This window comes from Grus americana, chromosome 3 (genome assembly GCF_028858705.1).
Source record: "Grus americana isolate bGruAme1 chromosome 3, bGruAme1.mat, whole genome shotgun sequence".
Lineage (NCBI taxonomy): Eukaryota > Metazoa > Chordata > Aves > Gruiformes > Gruidae > Grus > Grus americana.
The window spans coordinates 109,076,215-109,099,432 of NC_072854.1; the positions used below are offsets into that span (position 1 = coordinate 109,076,215).

Here is a 23,218-nt window from a genome sequence, read left to right on the forward strand (position 1 = left end):
CGCTTAGCAGATGCGTATGCTGTTACTTGGCCTTGACTTGTGTTTCGCCAGCGTTTTATCTCCGGCGGATGCTTGTAGTCTACCCTTCAGCAGGGATGTATCGCTCATCCTTGGGGCTAACTTTCTTCTTTATAATTCTAATGCTTTCCCCCCACACACACACACCACGTGTCCAGTCTCTAAGAGCGTAAGTCAGGGTGGAATGAACTGACATGAAGCGATTCCTGCCCAGGTCCGGAAGGCGTGTGGGACCGGTCTACGCGTGCTGCTCCTGGCAGGAGGCACCTCAGATAGCAGCATGGAGTGGGCGATGGGTCACAGGCCACTTCTGGTGGCCACAACACGCTCCCTGCTGCCTCTCACCTGGGGATGCTCATGCGACTGCCCTGTCGCCTGCGTCCGTCGCAGGAGGAGAACATCTGTCTTGGAGAGACCTCAGGAACTGGCTGCTCGTTGCACGTGTTATCTTGGTGGGCTGGTTTCGCCCTGATGGCTGTAGTATGTGTGCCTTTGCCATCAGCGCCGAGTTGCTACAGCTTTTCAACAGCAAAAAATAATCCCCTTTCACCCTCCAAATTTTGTTTTTGCAAAAATCTGCACCATTCTTAGTAAAATGCTGTTTTGTTTAACAGGGGGGAGGAGGGCAAACCTCAAAACCTGACCTGGAGCAGACGCCTAGTATGGAAAATCTCTGTCCCTGTTCCAAGCTGCACGTAGGCTGTATGGTAGAAAGTGTTATGCCAGCGGTCCTGTACCACTGCGGGACTTTCTGCTCTCTCTGATCTAGAGGCTGCGTACATCAGATGCTCTGAGCAGCCCATAAAGCTTAGATCTCCCTTCGATCCCCAGCCTGGGAGAGCAGTGGGGTTTCACGGGCAGTTTATCGGTTTCTACGCGGCCGTCTCAGATTATACATGTAAAACACAAAGTACATTGGATTTGGGAACTACATGCAAATCTTGAGCTTTGTGTGGTTTGAATTTTACAAGACTTGGGTTTGTTTTGTCTTTCAAGAGCATTTATTTCTGCTCATGTCTGTTCTTTCTTCGTAGGTGGTTTGCGGGTGATACGTGTGCGAGTGCTTCAAGTTTCTCCTACAAGATGTGTTCCACAAATCCAGCAAATTGGGTCACCTTCGATGACGAGCCACTCTTCCAGTCGCCTCAGAAATCAGTTGATAATCAGAGTAGTTGTAAAGCAAATGGCCTGAAACTTAATCTGTCTAGCGTGCATGAATCTTCAAGTAGGTCATCTTCTACAGGCAGCACTCCACTGTCGTCTCCTGTAGTTGACTTCTACCTAAGTCCTGGACCCCCCAGCAACTCTCCACTTACTACACCTACCAGAGACTACCCAGGAAGTCCATGCATCTCAAAGCCTGGGATTCACATCCTTTATCCCATCCCTGAATGGCCATCAAACGTTAACCTTCTTCCATCACCCGGGATTTGCTCATCCCTAACCTCACAGAAACCGAGCAGCCTTCCTTTGAACACCCTGCCTAATGACCACCCAGTTAAGACTTCAGCCTCCAAATCAACAGACTTAGGATGCTGCGAGGCATTAGGAGAGTTGTCGTTGGCACCCGGGCGCTTCCCATACTTCCAGAGCGACTGTGCTTTTTCCAGTCCCTTTTGGAAGGAAGGATGCTCGCTCAGCACGCCACCAGCTAATGTTAGCACGCACAGGAAGGACAAAGCGCTCGACAAGAGCGTCTGTCATCCTAAAGACAAAGAACCTTGCCATGATCAGAAAAGCCTTAACCAGGGCTCCTTCAACTACATCTGCGAGAGGCTCGAACACCTGCAAGCTGATAGCTGCGACGCCGTGGGAAGCCCACCCGTCTCCAGCGCTCACGCATGGCACAAGCTCTCCCCCGCCGTCCCACGCAGCCTCTTCAGGAGCAGGAAAGCGGATGGGTGGCCATTCATGCTGAGGATTCCCGAAAAGAAGAACATGATGTCGTCTCGGCAATGGGGCCCTATTTACCTTAGCGTCCTAGCCGGAGGTGTGTTGCAGATGTATTATGAAAAGGGCCTGGAGAAACCTTTCAAGGAATTCCAGCTGCACCCACACTGTAAGCTGTCTGAACCCAAATTAGAGAGCTATAATGTCTCAGGGAAAATCCATACCGTGAAGATCGAGTGCGTGTCTTACACAGAGAAAAGGAGGTACCATCCCAAAGTAGAAGTGATCCATGAGCCGGAGGTTGAGCAGATGTTAAAGCTGGGCACCACAGATTATAATGACTTCACCGATTTCCTCGTCACGGTCGAGGAAGAGCTTATGAAACTTCCTGCCATTTCTAGACAAAAGAGGAATTATGAAGAGCAAGAAATGACTCTGGAAATAGTGGATAACTTTTGGGGGAAAGTCACTAAGGCAGAAGGAAAACTCGTAGAAAGTGCCGTCATCACGCACATTTACTGCTTGTGTTTTGTGAACGGAAGTGCCGACTGCTTTCTAACCCTGAATGACCTGGAGCTCCAGAAGAGGGACGAGCGTTACTTCGAGAAGGAGGAGGAGAAGAAGTGGATCGATATTCTTGATTTCCATTTCCATAATTGTGTCAAAGCGCAGGAATTTGAGCAATCGCGAATTATTAAGTTTATTCCCCCGGACGCCTACAGGCTGGAACTGATGCGTTTCAGGACACGGTATAATGGGCAAGACCTTCCCTTTTCTGTGAAGGCTGCGGTAGTGGTTCAGGGGGCATACGTTGAACTTCAGGCTTTTATAAACATGTCTTCAACTGCTCCGATCCCAGCGCGTTTACCTTCTGTGAAATACTGTGAAAACGTTATGATACGCTTTCCTGTTCCCACGCAGTGGGTCAAAGCACTTTGGACCATGAACCTGCAAAGGCAGAAGTCCCTCAAAGCAAAAATGAATAGGAGAGCGTGCCTTGGCTCTTCACATGAGGTTGAATCTGATCCCGTAATACAAGTCTCGGTTGGAACAGCAAAATACGAGAGTGCCTACAGGGCTGTCGTGTGGAAGATAGACAGGCTGCCAGATAAAAACTCAAGTAAATAATTTGCGCTATAAAAGGATGGGCTTGGGTGCACGTCTTCACTGGTTTTATGCTTGTGTATCTCCATCGACTTCGGTAGTCTGGATTTTTATCTGTGCGGTGGTGTTGGTAGAAGCTGGAGTAACCTTTTGGGAAAAAGATAATACAGCCCTATTTATTTATTTATTTATTTATTTTTAAAACCCATTTTCCTAACTTGTTTGATGGAGGCAGATGTACTATTATCAGTAATTGTAAGGGTGTGGTATCACGGAAGTGGATCTCATAGTTCTGAGTAAACCTCAAATCCGTAGTAAGAAAGAGGGAAGGGTTGATGCTTCGCGTATACCAGCTGGGCAGCGGTGGGATGGGCGGCCGGTGGGTGAAGTGATTTGCCCCCCCAATATGGTGCAGTTAGTAGGAAGGGTGGTATTGTAACTGTTGGCATCTTGGCTTTCTAGCGTCGTCTGAGAAACGGTAGGTATGATACATAACTTGAAGGGATTGCGGTCAAACTTGCTGTAGCAAGGCGAGTGTGCTTTTGCAAAGGCTGTTATCTGTTACCTCCGTATGGGTTTGTGTATTCAGATTTTATGTCCGTGGCAATAACCTCACCGACAAAAAAAAAATACCTCCTACTTTATTCCTCCTCTCTGATGGTGGTACCTCACTAAAAACTTGCAGCAATAAAACCAGTTAAGTTTATAGTCATGCACGTGGGAGTTGTTAATTTCCCATTAAGTAAAATAGTTAATTCACCTTAATTTAATGGAGAAAATATGATTTTTGGGGGGAGGGGAAAGAAAATATTAATATATGGTTTTAAAATTCCAGTTTTTAGTCATGTTACCGGATTAATAGCCCTATATAGTACTTTTCTAAGGGCATAAAAATTCTTGAGGAATATATTATTCTGCTTCAAGTTCTGTAGAGTGGAGGTTCTTCATCCTTTACTCGGATATGCATAATGTGTATTTGAGGCTTTGGCGATCTGTGTAAGACAAGGGCATCTATTAAAGCATTTTGCCTAAAATACCGGTAAAATCCATACTTTTAAGAAGGGGTAAGTGTGTAGTATTAACAAATGGATTGGCCTAGTCTTGTAGTATCCTAACTGTCCGGACTAACTATCGCTTTAAAATGTCTGGAAAAGATATCAGCTTCTTAAGGCCTGGTTTCAGGTACGCTAGTGCTACGTTGACATATCCACTCCCCTGTTTGACAGCTAGATGTGTGTGCAGGCGAGAGTTCTCATTCAGAACTATTAAAAGACAAGAGTAAAGGCAAAAAAACCTCCCGAGGATATTTTTTTCTTATTTTTTATCTAATTGTAAATTATATTTAATCCGTTGTGTTGTTTAGGTAATTATGACTTTTTTTCTTTTCAGTTTGATATTTGGATGCTTCTGACTGGTATTTCACTGACAGAAGTAACAGATCGACAGAAAAACTGAGGCAGGTGCAAATGAGAAGGGAATATTGTCCTGAGCCTATATATGAACTATATTGGTTTTAGTATTAAAAGAGCATTTGAAAGCATCCTATGTCAACATGCTGATGTGGCAGTTCTGAGAGTATAAATTATTACACGGCTACTGGCAGAGGAGAGCTAGTATTTTTACTAATGATGCTGCGTGGAAATACCGGCGCCTTTTGCGTGCAGATTGGGTCTTGCTTAGGCGGTGAGCACGTCTCTCAAACCTCGAGCAGTTGTGCCTTTCGATTTCTATTGATGCGCTCCACGGGAGGGACGGCGCAAACGTCGCTGTGGCCCGATTCAGAAATGACGTCGCGTTAACGCCATCTCCGTTTTTTCCCCTTTTGCTTTGGAAGAAGCTGCGGTCAGCTTGGACCTGTGGCTAATGCCATATGGTTCCTCCCGAATTGGCTGAGCCCTCCCTTTTGCGCGCTGCTTGTTACCTGGGTATCTCACGCTCTGCTTGGAGAGGATGCCGGTGGCTGCCAAGCGATGGGCAGCGGGAGAGCGGAGGAGACGCGGCATCGGCAGACGGAGTAACGCGAGGCAGGGAGCCAAGCCAGAGTTAATGGTGGGGGGAAAGAAGTGGCAGAGGGAGGGGAGATGAGGGGGGGCAGTAAGGGAGGGATTGGGGAGGCTGGAAAATGGGCGGGGGGTGTGGGCAGAGCAGTTGGTGGAGAGAGGTGGGAGAACCAGTGGGCAGAAGAAGATTCTCCAGATCTTCAGAATCTGTAGGTATGGGTGTCTTGCACTCTTGGCTTCAAGAATTTTTACCATGCTGCTGTGACCCGTGTGTTTTCCCAAGGCTTCCGGGACTGACTGGGTAGCTTTTAATATTCCTTGCTATTTAATGTAGGTTTGCTTCTGCAAAATCAAGTCAGCAATTTAGTCAGGCAGTTTTAAAGAAGATTATAAGTCTTCCAAAGTCTTTAATTTCCCTGAAGTTCATTCACCTTGAGATTTGATGTGCACAATTAACTTCAGATTTATATTATTTGAAAGCAAGAACTGTTTTTTGTGACATTCTACAGCTTTACATTATTTTCTACCAGTAGCTTAAACTTTTGACATTTGAATAATTCCTCTGGCTGAGATCTGCAAAATCATTTGTATCCTTGAAATGTTCATGCGTTTGAAAAAACATTTTGGTAGTAATACTGCCTGGTCAAACTTTAAACCTCTCTATCAAGTTTTCTGTATGCAGTTAAGAGTTTAAAAATAGGGTTGTCCCAAGGCGTGCCAAAAATCTGGAGGCAGTCAAACTAATAGAAATATGTAAACTTTCATAATATGTTTACTGCAGGGAGGAAAATATGCCGAGGCTTTTGCTTTCAAAAAACCTTTGCCCAGGGCTTTAAAAAAAAAAAAAAGACAGGAAAAGGAAAGGTTGCCTGCAGTTATGTTGTGATTCCATTTATAGACATCGAAATGTGTTAGTATCCACTGATTCTACTAAAATGCTTCCTGGGAAGAGTGCTGGCCAAGTGAAGTCTCTGTGAGCTGTGAGATACCCCAGATTTTTGAAAGGTGCCTATGCTTATTCAGTTATCTAAATGGAGAGTCTGGAGCCCAAGTGTTAGCATTATTAAAAAAAAAAAAAGTTAAAAAGCTGTAGACATTGACAGGTTGGTCCAATGAAATTTCTGCAAATTGAGTCTACATTTGTGAAATCGGGGAATTGTATAAGGAAATGTAGAACATTTTCTGATGTCAGCACTGTAGGGGCCAGGCTTTGCACTGGAGAGGCTGTATGCCCCCCTGTTGCCCAGGGAGCTGGGCAGAAACTAGACTTTGAAACGCTGTCTTTTAATCTCTTGATGTGTAAATTTGTGCCCTGCGGCGTTTCCTGCTAGGACACTTCCATCCTTGCGCCACTGCGTAAAGCAACAGTTCTTCAATTGATTTTATCTCCTTTTCTTCTGCATCATGGAGCCACACTGAGGAAGCAGTGATTAAGCAACACAGAGAAATGGAGCCGGGGGAGCTTGTGGCTGCTGGCAGCCTTTAGCATCTGAGCGTGGACTCAAGTGTGGGAGGTGATGTAGCTCCCAGCAACCTTCAGCTGCTGCTTTTTTCGCTTTCTAAATTGCCTAGGTGGAAATGCCAAGCCATGACTTTGTCAGGTGGGCTCCATCCCTGCCCAGCCACCTCCTCCTGGCATCAGCACTGCTGCAAACTGCTCCTTGGCGGCGGTACCTTCCCACTCCCCTGTTTCCCATGCATTTCTCCCAGAAGGTTGGATAAATGCACCCATTTAGACGTAGCTGCAGGAGTTGTTAACTTCTAACAACCCTAATGGAAATCCGTTCTTAGTAATTGTCGATGTTTTCATGTTCAAAATCAGACTTTTAGAACTGGACTTATTTCAGCAAAAATGGAATTACTACTTTACTAAAATAACCAGCACTTTTTTTGGCCTAAATCACTTGGCTTCGTGAACCTTTCTCAGATCAAGGTTGCTTGAATGCTACTCATACAGGTTAATGAGGGATAAATAGTGTGAGTAAATACAACAAAGTTAGATTATTAATTGTGAAGTGCTATATGAATGCTAAATGATGACTTGAATCTAGTTTTGTAGTTTTACTGGTTTGTTTGTTTGGTTTGGCTTTTTTGTTGTTATTCTTCAAAGAAAGAGAGCAAGAATTTGGAACATTTTTAGGAAATAAGAGCCAAATTTTCAGATGTAAGACAGGAAAGACTTAGGTCTCTGAATTCACAAAAGTCTTAACAAGTCGTCTAGACACCTAAACCCCAGGGCTTCTGTCTCCTGAGTTAGCTAGTAAAAGCTCAGTTGTCTCCCAAAATTATCTGGTTCCCTTTCAGGAGTGATTCGATTATTCATTTTTTTAGATTTCAGTAAAGCTTTCGATACTGTCTCTCGCAGTATCCTTCTGGACAAAATGTCCAGCATACAGTTTGACAAAAACATAGTGCAGTGGGTGAGGAACTGGCTGACGGGTCGGGCCCAAAGAGTTATGGTAAACAGGGTTACATCAGGCTGGCGACCAGTCACCAGTGGGGCTCCCCAGGGCTCCATTTTAGGGCCAGTTCTTTTTTATGTTTTCATAAATGACTTGGATGTAGCACTAGAAGGTGTCGTGAGCAAGTTTGCAGATGACACCAAATTGGGAGGAGCTGTTGATTCCGTCGAGGGTGGAGAGGCCTTGCAGAGAGATCTGGACAGATTGGAGAACTGGGCAATCACCAGCCACATGAGGTTTAACGAGGGCAAGTGCTGGATTCTGCACCTGGGAAGGGGCAGCCCTGGCTATACATACAGACTTTGTGATGACACGCTGGCGACCAGCCATGCTGAAAGGGACTTGGGGGTCTTGGTCGACAGCAAGTTGAACATGAGCCAGCAGTGTGCCCAGGCGGCCAGGAAGGCCAACCGTGTCCTGGGGTGCATCAAGCACGGCATTGCTAGCCAGTCTAGGGAAGTGATTGTCCCACTCCACACTGTGCTGGTGCGGCCTCACCTCGAGTACTGCATGCAGCTTTGGGCACCACAGTACAAAAAGGACATAAAACTATTGCAGAGTGTCCAAAGGAGGGCAACAAAGATGGTGAAGGGTCTAGAGGGGAAGACGTATGAAGAGAGGCTGAAGTCCCTTGGTTTGTTCAGCCTAGAGAAGAAGAGACTGAGGGGAGACCTCATCACAGCCTACAACTTCCTCACAAGGGGGAGCGAGGGGGCAGGCACTGATCTCCTCCCTCTGGTGACCAGTGATAGAACCTGTGGGAACGGAATGAAGCTGCAATGGGGGAGGTTTAGGTTGGATATCAGGAAAAGGTTCTTCACCGAGAGGGTGATCGGGCACTGGAACAGGCTTTCCAGGGAAGTGGTCACAGCACCGAGCTTGACTGAGTTCAAGAAGTGTCTGGACAACGCTCTCAGTCATATGCTCTGATTCAGCTGGTCCTGTGTAGAGCCAGGTGTTGGACTCCATGATCCTTATGGGTCCCTTCCAATTCATGATATTCTATGATTCTGTGATTCCATCAGGCCAGATGGTCATGTCTGCATGATGGGCCGCATTTTGGATAGCTGGGCTCACATCTGAATACGTCGTTTTAGCTTCCACTGGGCAACTGTACAGACTTACACTATGCCTGCTTCATCCAACTTGTCCTTCCGCCCCACTACCTTTTCTCTTTTCTGGCTGACATCTTCCTGATTCAGCATAACGGGTTTTTTTGCAAAAGGATCTTGTATATGCAGCCTCTCTTCTTCTAACTCCGGTGTAATACAAGGCCTGGGAAAAAATAGTTTCATGGAGCAGAGATGACTAGGACTGGTCAGTTTTAGGTGTAAACTAAGGCAATGCTCACCATCTTCTGAAGTGCTGGTTGATCACTTCGTTGTCTGACGAGACAGCCGACAAGAAGAAGTTGCTCCACACTCCTACCACAGCCCAGCAGTGGGCAGATGAACTTCTCCGCAAGTGAAGTGCTGAGTACCTCCTTCTGACATTGATGTTGGTACAGGAGACGGATGGGCTGCGGGGAACCCTGTGTTTTGGGAGTAGGTCCAGTGGAGGCTGCTCCAGAGGACCTAGGCAATAGCCTTACCCAGATCCCAAAACTATCATCTCTGCCTTTGCAGGTTACCATCTAGGGGAAAGAAAGGGCCCCAGAACTCATTGGATCCCAACATGAGACCACCTCATGGGTGTGGGTTAGCTGGAATACGAGCTCAGAGATTTTTTTTAAGTGCTATACGGTACTGAACCACAACTGTGCTGTGTCTAACACAGGAGGCTTTAGCAGCAGGCCAGGAGGAATGGCCCATTTATGCCTGAGCTCAAGTGGACATCTACCATCCAACATTTACCGTCAAGAAAATTCCAGGTAGTGGTTATTTCTGGATTCCCTTTCTCAGAAGACAAGATAATTTTCCAGAAAATTCCCATTGCTACTTGTTTCTTCATAGGCCTCCCTTCCACAGCAGGAAGACGCAGAATTTGATCTCCAAGAGCCCTTAAATCTTACACCCTTTTCCTACTACTGCAAATGGACTCCAAACAAGATGCTACTGCTCTTGGACAAACCCTTTCTCCTCAGATCCTTGGTCAACCATAGCCCCAGAGGCAGAGCGCACCTTTCCTGGGCAGGGCACGATGTGCCATCTTAGTGTTGCAACTGCTGCTATGAAGGACCCTTCACTTGTTGCTGACATCGTGCAGTCTGCGCATCCGAACCCAGCAAACAGCACAAAGACCGGATCATATAAGTGTGTTGCCAAGCTGCATCCCAGCACCAGCACTGGAGAGTGGAGCAGGTCCTGGGAGCCCAGAGAAGCACAGCTTGGGTGGGTTGTGGTACCACAGACGTGATGACGTCTCATGGTTTGGCTGTGGAATGGGGTACTGCTTCTGGTCTTCTTCATCACTGATGCTGCTGTCACCACAGCTGTTGCTGGGACGATGGCAGATTCAAGGATGGAGAGGCCCACCCCAACAGGGTTCTTGTTCTACCACGTCCAGGCAGTCTGGAAGAGGGACCATGGACCAAGAGAGTGTTAGTGCAGGACAAATGGGCTTAGACACATCAAGAGATGACCAGCCGCGGATCGTGGACAAGGCCCACGTAATGGAAGTACACAGATCTGCCTGTCACTGGGTACGTGAGTGACGAAGCGACATCTCCTCACACTTGTTTAGTCCTCCTCCATCTTCCTTCTCAAGGATCTGGCAGGTGGTTGTAATATTTGTTTCTCACTTTGTACCCTCCTCTATTTCAGTAATAAAGTCCCTAATGTTACAGTTTTACCTGTCTCTGTGTATTGTATTATTGTCCCGAGACTCTAGCCACACGCTGCGTGCCCCTGGCTTTGCACTCCTTTGCCTAAGACCTCTAGGAGCTTGCAAACTGGGTATCTTTGTGCTTTAGTGCCTTGAAGGGCGCCGTCCTGCAGCGTGCTCCGAGGCGTGGGTAACATCTCACGCGCGCTGGGAGCACCGAGTTAGCACCGATCGCAGTCGGTACCTCCTGCTCCACCCCCATCCCAGCCTTGCCGTGTAGCTGCATGTGTGACTCCGAGCCACTCCAGCGTGCAAGTGAACTAAGTGGTAGGTTTTACATATAAAAAGGAGGTGACAGTACTGCTGCTTTTGGTCATGGGCCGTGGTTCGGGTGGTGGTTGTAATTTTTTTAACTGTGTGTGGGTTTTAAAGCGTTGTGCTGTGACTGGCGGCAGGTAGGCTGCAAAGTCTGCAAGGAGGGGTGAGGTTTTATTGTCTGATGTCTCCAGCCTGTCCTGCTCGGTTAGGTTTCCTTCCCTCTGTGCTGGCTTTGGTGATGGCCATTGCTGGGCACCTACTTCTCCCCACTCACCTTAAAGGTGCTCTTGTACTAGACATATTTGGGGGGGGCTTCATACCCAAAATTCATGACCCACACATTTTTTGGTTGCAGTGATCCCTACCAGTCCCTTTATGAATCTGCCCTTGCGTTTATGAGCGCAAATTGCATTACCTCTTCCTACAGTTTTTGTAACCAGTTCCTTATGAGCATATATTAGAGCAGTGCTTTGGCAGAAATTTCCCATTTGGTCCCATTTAGGGAATGGTTGCTGGCTCTCCGTAGGGATACACGTTTCTTTAAAGACACCTGGGAGACTTCATGGCCAGTGGCTGATACTCTTCGGTGGTGCAGGACTCTAGTTGGTGTGTATATAGAATTATTTTCTGAACTCCAGGTTTTCTTTGAACATTCCAAATAGTTACGTAAAAAAGCAGCATTTAGGATAAGGATCAAACGGGATGCGCTGCTGGAAGCAAGCCTGCAGGGGATGCTTGTAAATCAGCCACTTGGAGAGTCCAGATGGTGAAGGACTGCACTTGTCCAGTGACGTGCCCCTTGCCCAAATTGGTGGCTGCAAATGCTGCCGTGTTTCTGCGTGCGTGCCTTCGGGGTCAGCCGAATAGGGGGAGGAACACTTGCAGTCTGCAAACAGCTTTTTAAGCTACTGGTTATTGTTGTTGTTATTAAACATGGAAAAAAGAAGGGGGGGAGAAAAAGAGTTGGAGACCTTCTCTATCTGAAGTTTAGGGGCTGATAATCCAAAGGATGCTTCCTGTTCCTTTCTCCCCTTCCCTCACCTTTTTGTCCAGGCAGTCAGGTTTTAACTGTGCTGTTGAGTGTAGCAGCAAGGAAGAGGGAGGGAATTATTAATTATGCTAATTATATAATTAGTCAAAAGGAAAACAAAATGTTAAATGTTTCAGTGAGTATGAATAAAACAAACATGAATTTCATGCTCTTTAAGCCTTGACTTTTGGGGACCCACTGACTTTATGCTGGACTTGGAATGAAACGTGGAGGATGGTTTATTGAATTAGACTTGGTTCTGGTGCAGTCAGAGACGTGTGTGTTTGACAGAACTCTGCCCATCAAACTGCTCAAACGTAAATCATCTCCTAAAATCAGACCTGTCTTGGGCAGGCTGTGAGGCAGGTTGCAAGGAAAACCTGCAGCACAGACCAGAGGATGCACCCAGCCCAAGGTTCCCAGGAGCAACGGAGATGTAGCTTTTCTTAATTTATTTTTGCCTTACAAAATGCCCATGAGCCTGTGGATGTGGAGTGTTACAGCGATTTTTTTCCCACGGGATGGATAAAGCTCAGTGTACGTTAACTCCGTCTTCAGTATTTCCTTCATTCCAATACGAAATTGATTCCTGCCACCTGAGAAAGTGAGTGTGCAAAGAACGGGACGTTTTTGCCCAAACTTTGAGATGCTGTTCAGTATACTGGATGAAAACCAAATATACGCTGCCAGGCTTCCCTTTGACAAAATACAGCCAATCTTTTCTCTGATTTTTTTTCTGCCTGCAGCCAAATGGTAGTTAGTGGTCTATGCTGATGCTTAAAATCCTGGAGAGGAGGAGAAATGCAGAATTACGACTTTGCCCTGAAGAATTTGGAGAGGCAGCTGTGATAAAAAGGATTCTTCTCATTATATTATTACATTATGTTATGTTATATTATATGATATCATATGATATCATATCACTTTCATGCACATAGGGAGCCTGCTGACCTCGGTTTCTTTGGAATATAAGAAACGCTAAAGCAAGCGATCCCTAGGATCTAAGGCTGGATTAAAGTAATTTAGAATATGCTGCACTACATGGGCAGTCCTTCATGACTCTGCTTTATAACGTGACAGTTTAGTAATACTTTTGTTTGGAAGAAATGGGGTATGTTCTTTTCTCATAACAAGCCAAGGTAGAAAAGGAGTCCAGGTAGCCCTTATCCTGGCAGCTGGGCTACACCTTGTTTGAGCAGCACTCTGAGCTGCGCCTTTATCTTCCTGCCATAGACATACTGTAATAAATGATGTTACACAAGATAGCTGTAGGACTCGAAATAAACACTCCAGTGAAATTCCTGCAGCAGAGAGCTCTGGAAAGGGTGGTGGTTGGACACAGGGAGGCACCTCTGCCTTGGCTAAGCTGGGGGCTTCCAATTTTTATTTTCCTTCAAGAGTAAGAAATGTATTTTTAAGTGAAAACTGAGGTTCTTCCCTAAGAGTCTGAATTTAGCAACCAATCCCTAAGTTTGTAATACTCTTTTCTTAATCAGAAGCTGGGAGGAACCAGTAAATCTTGTGCAAATTAATTTGTAAAACTGCAATGATTGTGAAAAGTGTGCCGCAGCAGAGAAAAAATGAGTAAGGGGCCACCTTATGCCCAAGTAGTAAAAGATTATAGATAGAATAATCGTGTATCATAATAACTGCTCTGCATTAATAAAAGGGATAGAGCTGTGCTCTCTTGCTAGTAGATTGACCTTGCACTGTAAACAAAGATAATTAACTGATGGTGGGTTTTTTATTTTTTCTTTTCCAAGGTTCAGATCATCCGCACAGCCTGTCTTACAAACTGGAACTCGGATCAGACCAGGAAATCCCGTCTGACTGGTATCCATTTGCTACTGTCCAGTTTGTCGTTCACGATACCTGTGCCTCGAGAACAGAAGTCAAGTCACTGGGCATAGAGAGCGACCTGCAGCCCCAGAAACACGTGGTTCAGAAAGCTTTTTACAATTGCCAGGTATTTTCAGGGCTATGTTTTCAGTGTTTCCCTCCTCTTCTTCCTCCCCACTCGCCCCTACAGTATTTGCAAGGCGAATGTGCTTTGTATTCTAAACAGACCTTGCATGCCTTTGTGATAATGACTTTGAGCGAAAGAATCATTAAAAAATAATTCTTTGTCTGATCAAAGATGATGCTGAAAAACAGCGCTGCAAACGCAGCGCTGTTTTTCCTCAGTTGAGCTATTTTTGGGAGTAGTGGTTTTGAAATCTGTTTGGTCTGGAAATGTTTTGATTCGGTGTCAAAGCTTTCATTTGTGCCCTTGCTACAGTTCCCACTTTTCAGTGCCCAATTATTTGCTAATTCTACCTATTTTTTTTTTTTGTTTTCAAACTACAGGTTGAAATTGAAAAGAAGTGGATTAGGCTTGATGGAGAAGATCCAGATAAGGCAGGCAACTGCCTAATGCAGTAAAAGAGGACAGGAGGCACCGTCATAGGATATTAGTAGGAATCAATTTACATAGGAAATTCTATTGTTAGAAGCAGCGCAGTGACCTAGTTTAGGATAAACACGGTCATTGTATTTTTTTTTAACTTTTTTTAGTGCTTTTGGGTTTGATTCTGCAAATCAGTACTGGTTTGATTGGCCTGCGTTCAAGTAAACTTCCTGTCATGGGAATAGTGGTATGAGTAAGGTCTCTTTACAAAGAGTTGCAGGATGTGAGCACTTAATTGACTGATTGTAATATATTATTTTCCTGTTGCTTATCTATGACTTGGGAATGATCTCATACTCCATATTGAAACCTAATGGCACTACTCAAAGAGTTCATGTCACTTGGATATATAATATTCAGCAATAAAAACTGCCAGAGCGCTTACGTGCAGACCAGCATCTGTGTAAGGTCCAGCAGGAGCAATTACATTTTTCAGTGGTGTTTGAAAACCAAAGTCCCCCGTGTTTCTGCTCCCCTCGATACACGTGAACAGAACGAGCCGTAATATCATTCTCGACAAGAGCCTCAATTAATGAATTGGAAACTGGGTGATTTCAGTGGTAAAATGGGAAAAGTTCCTCCGCAATAATATTCTTCATATTTCTGTGGCTTGTGAGCGTTTCCTCCCCAGCACTTTAGAGGTTCGCTCAAAGTAATCTCTTGGGCAAAAAAACCATATGGCAGATGTGATTGAAATTTCTGCGCCAGCATTAGACAAATCTTTTTCACTACTGCAGCAAGCAAGACGAGGGGCGGATCCTCAGCAAGCGTAAGTCAGTCCAGGCCCATTTCATTTGATGAAGCTTTGAGAATTTACACCAGCAGAGGCTTCTCCCCACAAACCAAAGAAATGGCTGGTTGCTACCATTTGCTCTGGGTCTCCTGTAGGATGCGAGTTCCAGGTGTTGGTTTGGAAACTGCAGGAGCTGTTGCTTTGAGTAACTTTTAAGGTGATTTTCCATGCCTGGGAAGGGAGGTGTTTTCATGCTCCTGGAAGGCGTTTTCTGTGGGGAAACAGTGCAGGAACGGACTATTGCAAGGGGAGTGAAGCTGTGACGCTTTGGTAGGCCGCTTAAGCTACTAGTCCCGTATCAATGTGTTAACTGTGTTTTCAACAAATTATTGGCATTTAGGGAAAGGTTTTAATGCTTCCCCTCAGCCATTGTCCCCTTTGTCATTTTCTGCAGGCTGTAATTCCAGGTCTGAAAAAATCTGATAAATTAAAAAATGCTCCTGATGATACATTTTTTTTCTGTAGTTTTCCTAAAATTATCCTTACTTTAAACTGAAATTAGTGGAGAACAAAAATATAGTAATGCACTAAGTCTCACTTTATATTTTGTCACAGCTTGTAACTGTTTATATGAACACTGTGTAAAAATACAGATAAATGTTATTCCCCAAAAGTAGAAATATGTGGGATATGCACTGAGAAAATTACCAGTCTGAGGAAACAGAAGGCCATAATATGAACCTAGTTCATCACAATAAACTTTTCCCCCCCATTTGGAAGCTGAGAACAAAATGGGTAATAGATTCTATAGCAAGTCCTGAGGGCAGGTTTTTTATGGGTATTGCATTGCCAGAGCCCCAAATAGACTATTATGGTATTTTGGCTTCTCTATATATCCCTTTTTATTAGCAGATTATATTATTATAAATCTAAGCAAGCATTTGAGTATAGTAGTGATCCAAATATGTCTCAGCTGTTGCATCCACCATCCGTGTTTTGACTTGAGAAGCCATTAGCACCTTCAAGTCATGTTGGGTTTGTTTTATTCATATTTAATTTCAGTTTATGGAGTTCTCAGCTGAACTAAGGGGCACAGCGTACGCTAGGGCAAAGCATTTATACTTAGCATCACGGCAGAGCTCTACAATTCGCTGAAGTCTGTGGTTATACTAGAGCTACGATATCTATTAACCTCTCTGCTCGGCAAGGTAGAGGAAGCGAAATATGTGTTGCAGATACCTGCACTGACCTTTGTCTGAGGCTGACTTGTTTTGATTGACATTCATTCAGTAAACCTGTTAGCAGTGGTTATTGCCCAAAGCCTGTCTTGCCCAGCTGGCCCCATTTTTCTGGTTTTAAGGGGACAGCTGGGCTGTTCTGGGACTCTTTTCGCCTTAGGATCCCCGTTCGCAGCGCTCATTTCCTGGGCATTCGGTACCTGGTGGTGTTACGGATCCTGCAGAAGCAACGGCTGCTTTTCCTCTGTTAGGTGTCTGCTGTATCTCGGCATGCGTTTAAGAAGCCCGTGAAGCCCTCAGGATACGAGCTATTGTTTTCAATGGCCTAAGTGATGAACAACCACGTTACAAGTCATCATTCCTGCTAGCGAGTCTGTATCATATCTGGTATGATGCAAATGGTCGTTCGAGCCTTACTGAACTCGTTAACGTAAAAAGGTCAAGCTACAGCTTTATCGATGTGGCAGACTCTTGGGTTTCCATCTGAGGCCTGCAAGACTCGCCATTAACTTTAATCGGAATTGGATCAGGATCACAGGGAATTCGTTCCACAGAAATATTGCCGTGCTGAAAGAAAGGTACTCTGCTCAACGTATGGCTTTCAGTTTAAAGCTGACAATTAGAGCAGCCTAAGGCTGAATAATTACCCTGTTCAGTCTCACGCTGATGTTTGTATGCCTTGCTGTCAGAATACTTAAAAATAGGCTGCAATTTAATGAAAGAAAGTTCGGGTTGTCTGACTTTTTTTTTCCCCTCCATCAAATTCTAACTTCCTATTCTATTGCAACATGCCAAAGCAGAAACACCCTGGCTTCCCCTTTCTAATGTATCTTCTGCACTGTCTGATGTCCTTTGAGTATGACCTACTGAACAAATATTCTCAATGTTTAAGACTCATTTGCCGGCATTTTCTATGAAGGCCACGGCAGGCGATAGCGAGTAAACATACTGGTTTTGATCCTTTAGAAATTTGGGCTACAGGTACTCTAACTGAATTTTGGGAGGGGAATGGAGATGAGGAACAGTTGCTATAAGCTGTTGTGATGCTCAGTGCCCAGCTAGCAGAAGGACCGGAGCTTTAAATAACCCATGAGGTACACTGGCATCGTGCGAGGAACCAGGTTTCACACGTATCTGATCTCTGCTTGCCCGCAGCTAGCGCCTGCAGTCACTGAAATGCTTCCGACTGTGTGGGTCACTTCAGATGCTGGCACTTGGCTAACATTTACTACAGGGCGGTATTTAGGTATTAACTGTGTTTCCTTCATAAAGGACCAGCAGGGTTTGGGATATTCTCTATTTTAAACAGAAATCAATGGGAACAGCTATTTTTATGGTGTGTTTGCCTTTTTAACAAAATGTATTTGCTGAAACTGACAAACTTTATCTTTGCGTTCATCTTTCTCATACTAATTGTATTACTGTAGGTAAATGGTACTTGATGTAATTTTGGATTCAAACACTCATTGAAGTCAATGGAAGTCTTTTAACTGACAAAATGGGATGTGCATCAAAGTCTCTAAGAATAAAGGAGAAGCAAAAAAAACAAAAAAAAGAAGAAAGGAATAGTGGTAATGGGCAGAAAAAAACCCACTGTAGAAGATTCTTGATGCTAGTAAGCAAGCAACCTGCAATGCTTGCTCTTTCCGACCAGAAAAGAGCACAAAAGAGAGGAAAAGAGGCATAATTGCTGGTCAAAGCTGAAGCTTTGCAGTGATTGGGAACCATGGTCCGGCTGCCCCTGTGTAGCAGCTCTCGAGAAATGAGGAGGATGGTGCACTCCATTGAACACGATGCCAAGCTGCTGTCATCCGTATGCTCCTTGCTTTTTTTCCCTCCAGATTCCATATTAATTGTCCAAAAGTACTTTACACCTGAAAACATGTTTTCAGGTGTTGCTTTTAGTTGCATTTATTTTACTTGACAGACTCCTTAGCTGCAGTATTGGTGTCCACACCTCTATTTTACATTTATTTGTCTTTTTGTTGACTAAACACAGTAACTTACTGCTGCAGTTAGTAGTTCTTAGCTGTAATTTTGATAACTCCGAAGCAGTGCTGTTATTCTTAATGGCAAATATAATTTTATTTGGGTCTTTTGTCAGTATAAGTATAAACAGATCATGCTGGTAATCTTGTAATAACATTTTGTAGATTGCATATTGATTAAAAAAATAAAGTTGTATTTCAAGCTAGCAGTTTCTTGTCCCCTTGCTAGAAATTTATCAAGCTTGTTTTATGTTTATTATAATTAACTGGTTGATCTCGTATCATCAGGTATTGCAGTTTATTAGAAAGAGCAGTCCTACTCCCTGGGCGAGGAACACCACTCCTTGTCTTAGATAAAGCTAGTTGCAGAAAGCTGAACGATGCACTATATTCCATTAACGATAATTTATGGCAGGCCCTTGTCATGCCTTATTTGCATAACAATAGTAAGCCAAAGAATACCCTGTTTTTTCCTACTGAGTACTTCCTCTGATCTCTCTGGGATATTTGAATATAATGTAGCAACAACTGTTTTAAGACCTTCACAAATTTCAAAGTCTGTTCTTGAAATGAGCTGTCACTAGGGAAAGAGTGAAAACCCCGTGGAAAATATGGGAATAAGGCAGAGGTTTGTGGGGCAGCATTCAAAGAATGGGCTTACAGTATAAAATAACCATGCCACTTATCCTATGCTGCTGTCTCTGTAGCAAACCAGCTATTCTGGGAAACACTGGGAAATAGAGTTAATATCCATTTTCACTTCATTGGTGTTCTATCCTTCAGTGAGCACCTGCAAATGGAAAGCAGGTGTCTGGCAGAAGTATAGTCCCCTTCCAGAGCTTAAACAGTTTGCAGCGTTTAAAAGTATCGGTGAACAATATGATTCAGGTACATGAAAAAGTGAGATGGTAAATTGCTAGAATACAAGTAAAAACATGAAAACATTTATTTTTGGGACAGTTTCCTAGTATGTGCTATGCTGAGTATGTGCTATTTTATAGCCCTGTTCTTTCCTTAGTAAAAACAACCTGTAATTTTTTACAATAACAATCATAACATGTTGTAAGTGATGTTCATGCTCCCCGCTGAAGCCTTACCGATAGAAATAAAAGAAAAAGCATGGGCTCAAAATTCTGCTTTTCCCCCCCACAAAACCCAGTGTGATTAGGTATTTCTGGTTGTGGGTAGGTACAGTCTAGCATTACGTTGCATTGTGATGGCCTTTTCAGATTAATATAGAATAACTTTCATATCCGTTTCCATATTCAACAATAAAGGTCCGAGGGGAAAAAAAAAATCAGAAGCGGGGACGTGCTGGGAGCAGAGGAGACCCACGATGAGTGACCAGTGGGGGGGTAAGAGGGAGGAGGCAGGGAGCTGGCAGAAGGAAAGGGCAGTGGGCAGAGCTTGTTTGCAAGGGCTAAGGAGAACCGCTGCCTCTCTAAGTCTAGGGGAAACATCTACCTATAAAAGGGACTGAAATAGAAAAGTGGTGAGGATCCCATGCAGAGAAGTGCCTTCAAGGGAAGGTATTGAGAACAAAGTTGCTAGTGGCTCCTCAGGGAAAAAATGAACTGAATGCTCTCCTTGGGTGGGGAGGAGGAGGAGTTGGGAGCAGCTGAAGAAGGGGGGACGTGGGCTGAGCCACTGGACACACAGCAAGGTGGCTGTGAGGCTGATGGGGCACAGCGAGAGGTGTCCTACCCAAACAAGCCAGGCTGGTGCCCGCTTGTGGTGTGCCACAGCTCGGGGCAGCGCCACGCCGTGCAGCTCTCCCTGCTTTCACATTGTACGTGCTGCCGTTACGCACCCGCTCTGTCTTGAGCATCCCTGCATCACATCTGTACAGCTGTCGGTAATGGTAGCCTGTCCTTCTGGACAGAAAGATTGTGCTTCTGTAAGGGACTGATGACACAGTCATGTTATAGGAGATGCAATGAAAATATCAAATAAAAGCCAGCAGGGGAAGGGAGAAGATTTAAAGCAAGAACGTAGGTATTACCCTGATGATACCCAGAGGTATGCTAGTGCTGTAGCCTTGTTAGACTGCTCTCTAGGGAGGGACCTTCATCTGTCAAGTCATCTGTAATGTTTAGTAGGTTTTACTGTCTAAACGTAAGTACTGACACCAGGATTTAGATGACAGTTCTTCTGGAATGGAGGGAGCCATCCACTGCCTGCAGAGAAGAGGTGAAAGGCTGTTTTAGTCCCCTTCACGGAAAGCCACAGCATGCTAGTTGAAACTTTCCACAGAGCCATGGGAACAAGTTACTGAGTATTTTTGCTGCTAATTGTGTGGCTAATGTTGTCAAAAGGGGTATGTGTGTGCAGTAGATCTACTCAAAACTAGAGTTGGGGAAAAAAACCCAGAAGAGCGAAAAGGTTTGTACAGTCAAGTATTAGAACAGTGGGAGCCCATCCACGTTTGCTCTGAAAGGGAAGCTCAGGAAGACGACTTTGAGCACATATCAGGGTCTTCACATAAACACTTCCAAGAGCCAATATTGCAATGGAGGTTAGTCTCCATGCATCTGAGTCGTTCTTTAGTAGAGTTGAACTGGTACCGATGCGGCAGTAAAAAGGAGAAACTCACTGCTAAGCTGCGCTTCGACCTGTCTCTCAAAGTCACTTGCCGGAGGATTTTAGTGGCATGGTTGGTGCTGCAAAACCCACTGCTGGTGGAAGGGGCTCCTGTGGTCGCTCAGCTTTCCTCCTCTCCAAATTACCAAATGCAAAGTTAGACAGAGCAAATTGGCCTTGACCAAAACATGCTCTTCTGCTCTTATTTAACTTTGCACTAAAACCACTGGACTTCTGCAATCATCTGCTCGTCTGTGAACTTCCAGCAGCTAATTCAGCTAAGGCGGAACGGTGTTTCTGGCATTTACCCTCCTGCTGCTCCCTGCCTCTGTGTGGTTCTGCACACCTCTGTAGCTTGTCCCTCTCCGCTGGAGACGGGGAGCCCAGGAGGAGGTAAGCAGCAATTACCGACCAGCGAGGAGGGGGTGGGATTTCAGCCGCTGATGAAGGGGGGTAAAACAAGGTGGCCGGGAAGGGGATTAGAGAGCGATGAAGGCAAAGGCAGTAGGCAAAAGGGGAGCGAGCCGGACTGGGGCATTTCTTGGGGACACAGGGTGGGAGGTTGGGGTCTCTCAGGGGAAAGAGTGTGCTATAAACATCTGTACGTCATGCCCAGGGAAACAAGGCAGATAGCAAAGGTGAGGGAACAGGAGTCGAGCTGGGCACCAGTGGGAGCGTGGCAGAAAGCAGGGGCAAGAATAAGGACAGTGAAGTGGCTGGTGGCTGCTGTTTCCCTTTGAGGCTTTCTCTCCACATAAGGCATATGTATCAGGGTGAGTATTTAGGAGAGTCAAGGCTTATTTCATCCTCAATTAGGCTTACTCATACCACACAAGTCTCTGGGCTTACCAAGGAGGTGAGATATATACACTACTACTCAGCGTATTCAATCCATCAGGACTGCCATTTTTATATAGCAGTTTGTACAGGTCAGAGCCCTTCTTATGCCACCCAATGTCCTGAAAATTTGTCAATAAATTGAATTAAGGGACAGCTCTTTCTATGGTTCCTCTGATAAAGTGGTTTAAATCAGGCAAAAAAGGAGAGGCCCTTGAAGAAACAGGAGTCTCACGATAAATGCAAGAGGAACAAATCACAGATTCCCAGTGTTATCTGTCTCAGAACTCCGATGAAAATGATAGAGCTTATAATAAAATCACACTGTTAATAAAGATGGTTATGAGACTAGAGTGCTGTGTATCTATGAGTCAACAGCTGAAAACAAAGGGAGCATGTCAGAGAATATCTTTAAAATGAAATTAGAGTTCTGCCCGTGTCAAGGCATCTCCATGAGAACTGCCTGGATTCTGCTACCGGTTCCTCGTAATAATGATTACTTTTACTTGGAAAGAAGAGCAAAACGGTATTTGTAAAATATGTTTTGAGAAAGAATTCTGCAGTCCTGCGGTTGAGCTGCCGCGTTCCTTTACAGCAGCAATGCTGGATTTAAACAGGAGAGGGCACTCACCACCAAGCAGCTGAGTTTGCCCAAAGCTCTCCGTTTCTAGAGGGAAGGCATTTGAACACGGTAATTTTAATTTTTTTTTTTTTTAATGATTAATAAAGGTTCATCATCCAAAAATAAATCTTCTCTAGACATCATGTACCAAGAGGAGTATAAATAATTACAAATTAAAACCTGTCCAGTAAACGAATGTTTGAGGTGCCCTTAAGCTGCACTACCCCAAATGCTGACAAAACCCTGAAAAATCAGGAGGGTTCAAACAGCATGCTAATCTTTCTGAGAGCCTGATTTCTGAACCTCTTGTGAGCTGTTAAAGAGACTGCAACGGGGAGAGCTGCATCAGAAGCTGAACCAAGACTGATGAAACCTGGGTGCTGTTCCTGACTGCCATTAGTGAGCTTGGGCAAGATAGATGGTGTGTCTGTGCCTCAGTTTCTTCTCTTAAAAGCGGGGTTAGACATTAACAAAATCCATAAGCATGAAAATCACTACAGGGTTGCACTTCATACTGCAGGACACTGATATTAGGTTAAGACCATCAGTATCAAAGCTAGCCAGTCAGTATGAGTAATGCTATGCACAGGTATTTTTGTATTTTTTTCTTGCTCAGAGATGATTTAATTTTTTCAGTGTATACCATGTTTTCTCATGCTCTTCAGTGGACACACTGCTCACAGTGCTTAGCTGAAAAGCCACCTTCTCTAGGAATTTGTAAAAGACCTCACATGAAAGCATAAGAGCCCTGGTTAGCAGGAAGCGCCCTCTGCAACCTCCCTGTGCAGCGTGGGAAGTTGTATTCCCATTCCCAGGTTTTACTTTCTCCCCAGCGATAGCTGTGTGCTATCAGCAGGGGTAGTCTGCTGTCCCTTGCATGAAGGGAGCCGACATGTTGACTGCAGTCATGGAGCTTTGGTATTCCCTGGCAATATCCCTGGCAAGGGTATAATTTACAACACACGGGGTATGCCCACAGTGCCTTGTGCTGGTGGGACGTGCTCAGTACGTGCAAATACAGAGACACACTGTCAACTTGAAGTGCAAGTGAAAATCATTTGCTTTGGTCTGCAAATTCTCATGTGGACATAGCCAAAGTAACCCAACCACTATCTGAGACAGCTGAGAAGTCTTTTGGCATCAACCTCCCCAACCTCTCTTTCTTTTAGAAATCAGGCATACAAATTGT

General features: G+C 44.8%; 1 protein-coding gene across 4 annotated transcripts in view; it reads left to right on the top strand.

Moving 5' to 3' along the window:
* The window catches only part of STON1 (stonin 1), a 36,207-nt gene extending 18,020 nt beyond the window's left edge, over positions 1 to 18,187 (top strand). For 2 of the 4 annotated variants that reach the window (XM_054822968.1, XM_054822969.1), the window contains exons 2-4: positions 1,053 to 3,028; positions 13,349 to 13,551; positions 13,932 to 18,187. In XM_054822968.1, the coding sequence (XP_054678943.1) occupies positions 1,102 to 3,028; positions 13,349 to 13,551; positions 13,932 to 14,006 (2,205 nt within the window). In that variant the 5' untranslated portion in view covers positions 1,053 to 1,101 and the 3' untranslated portion in view covers positions 14,007 to 18,187. The remainder of the gene's footprint in view (positions 1 to 1,052; positions 3,029 to 13,348; positions 13,552 to 13,931) is intronic. The other 2 variants (XR_008576731.1, XM_054822970.1) reach the window with 2 other exon arrangements.
* Positions 18,188 to 23,218: the final 5,031 nt, after the last annotated feature.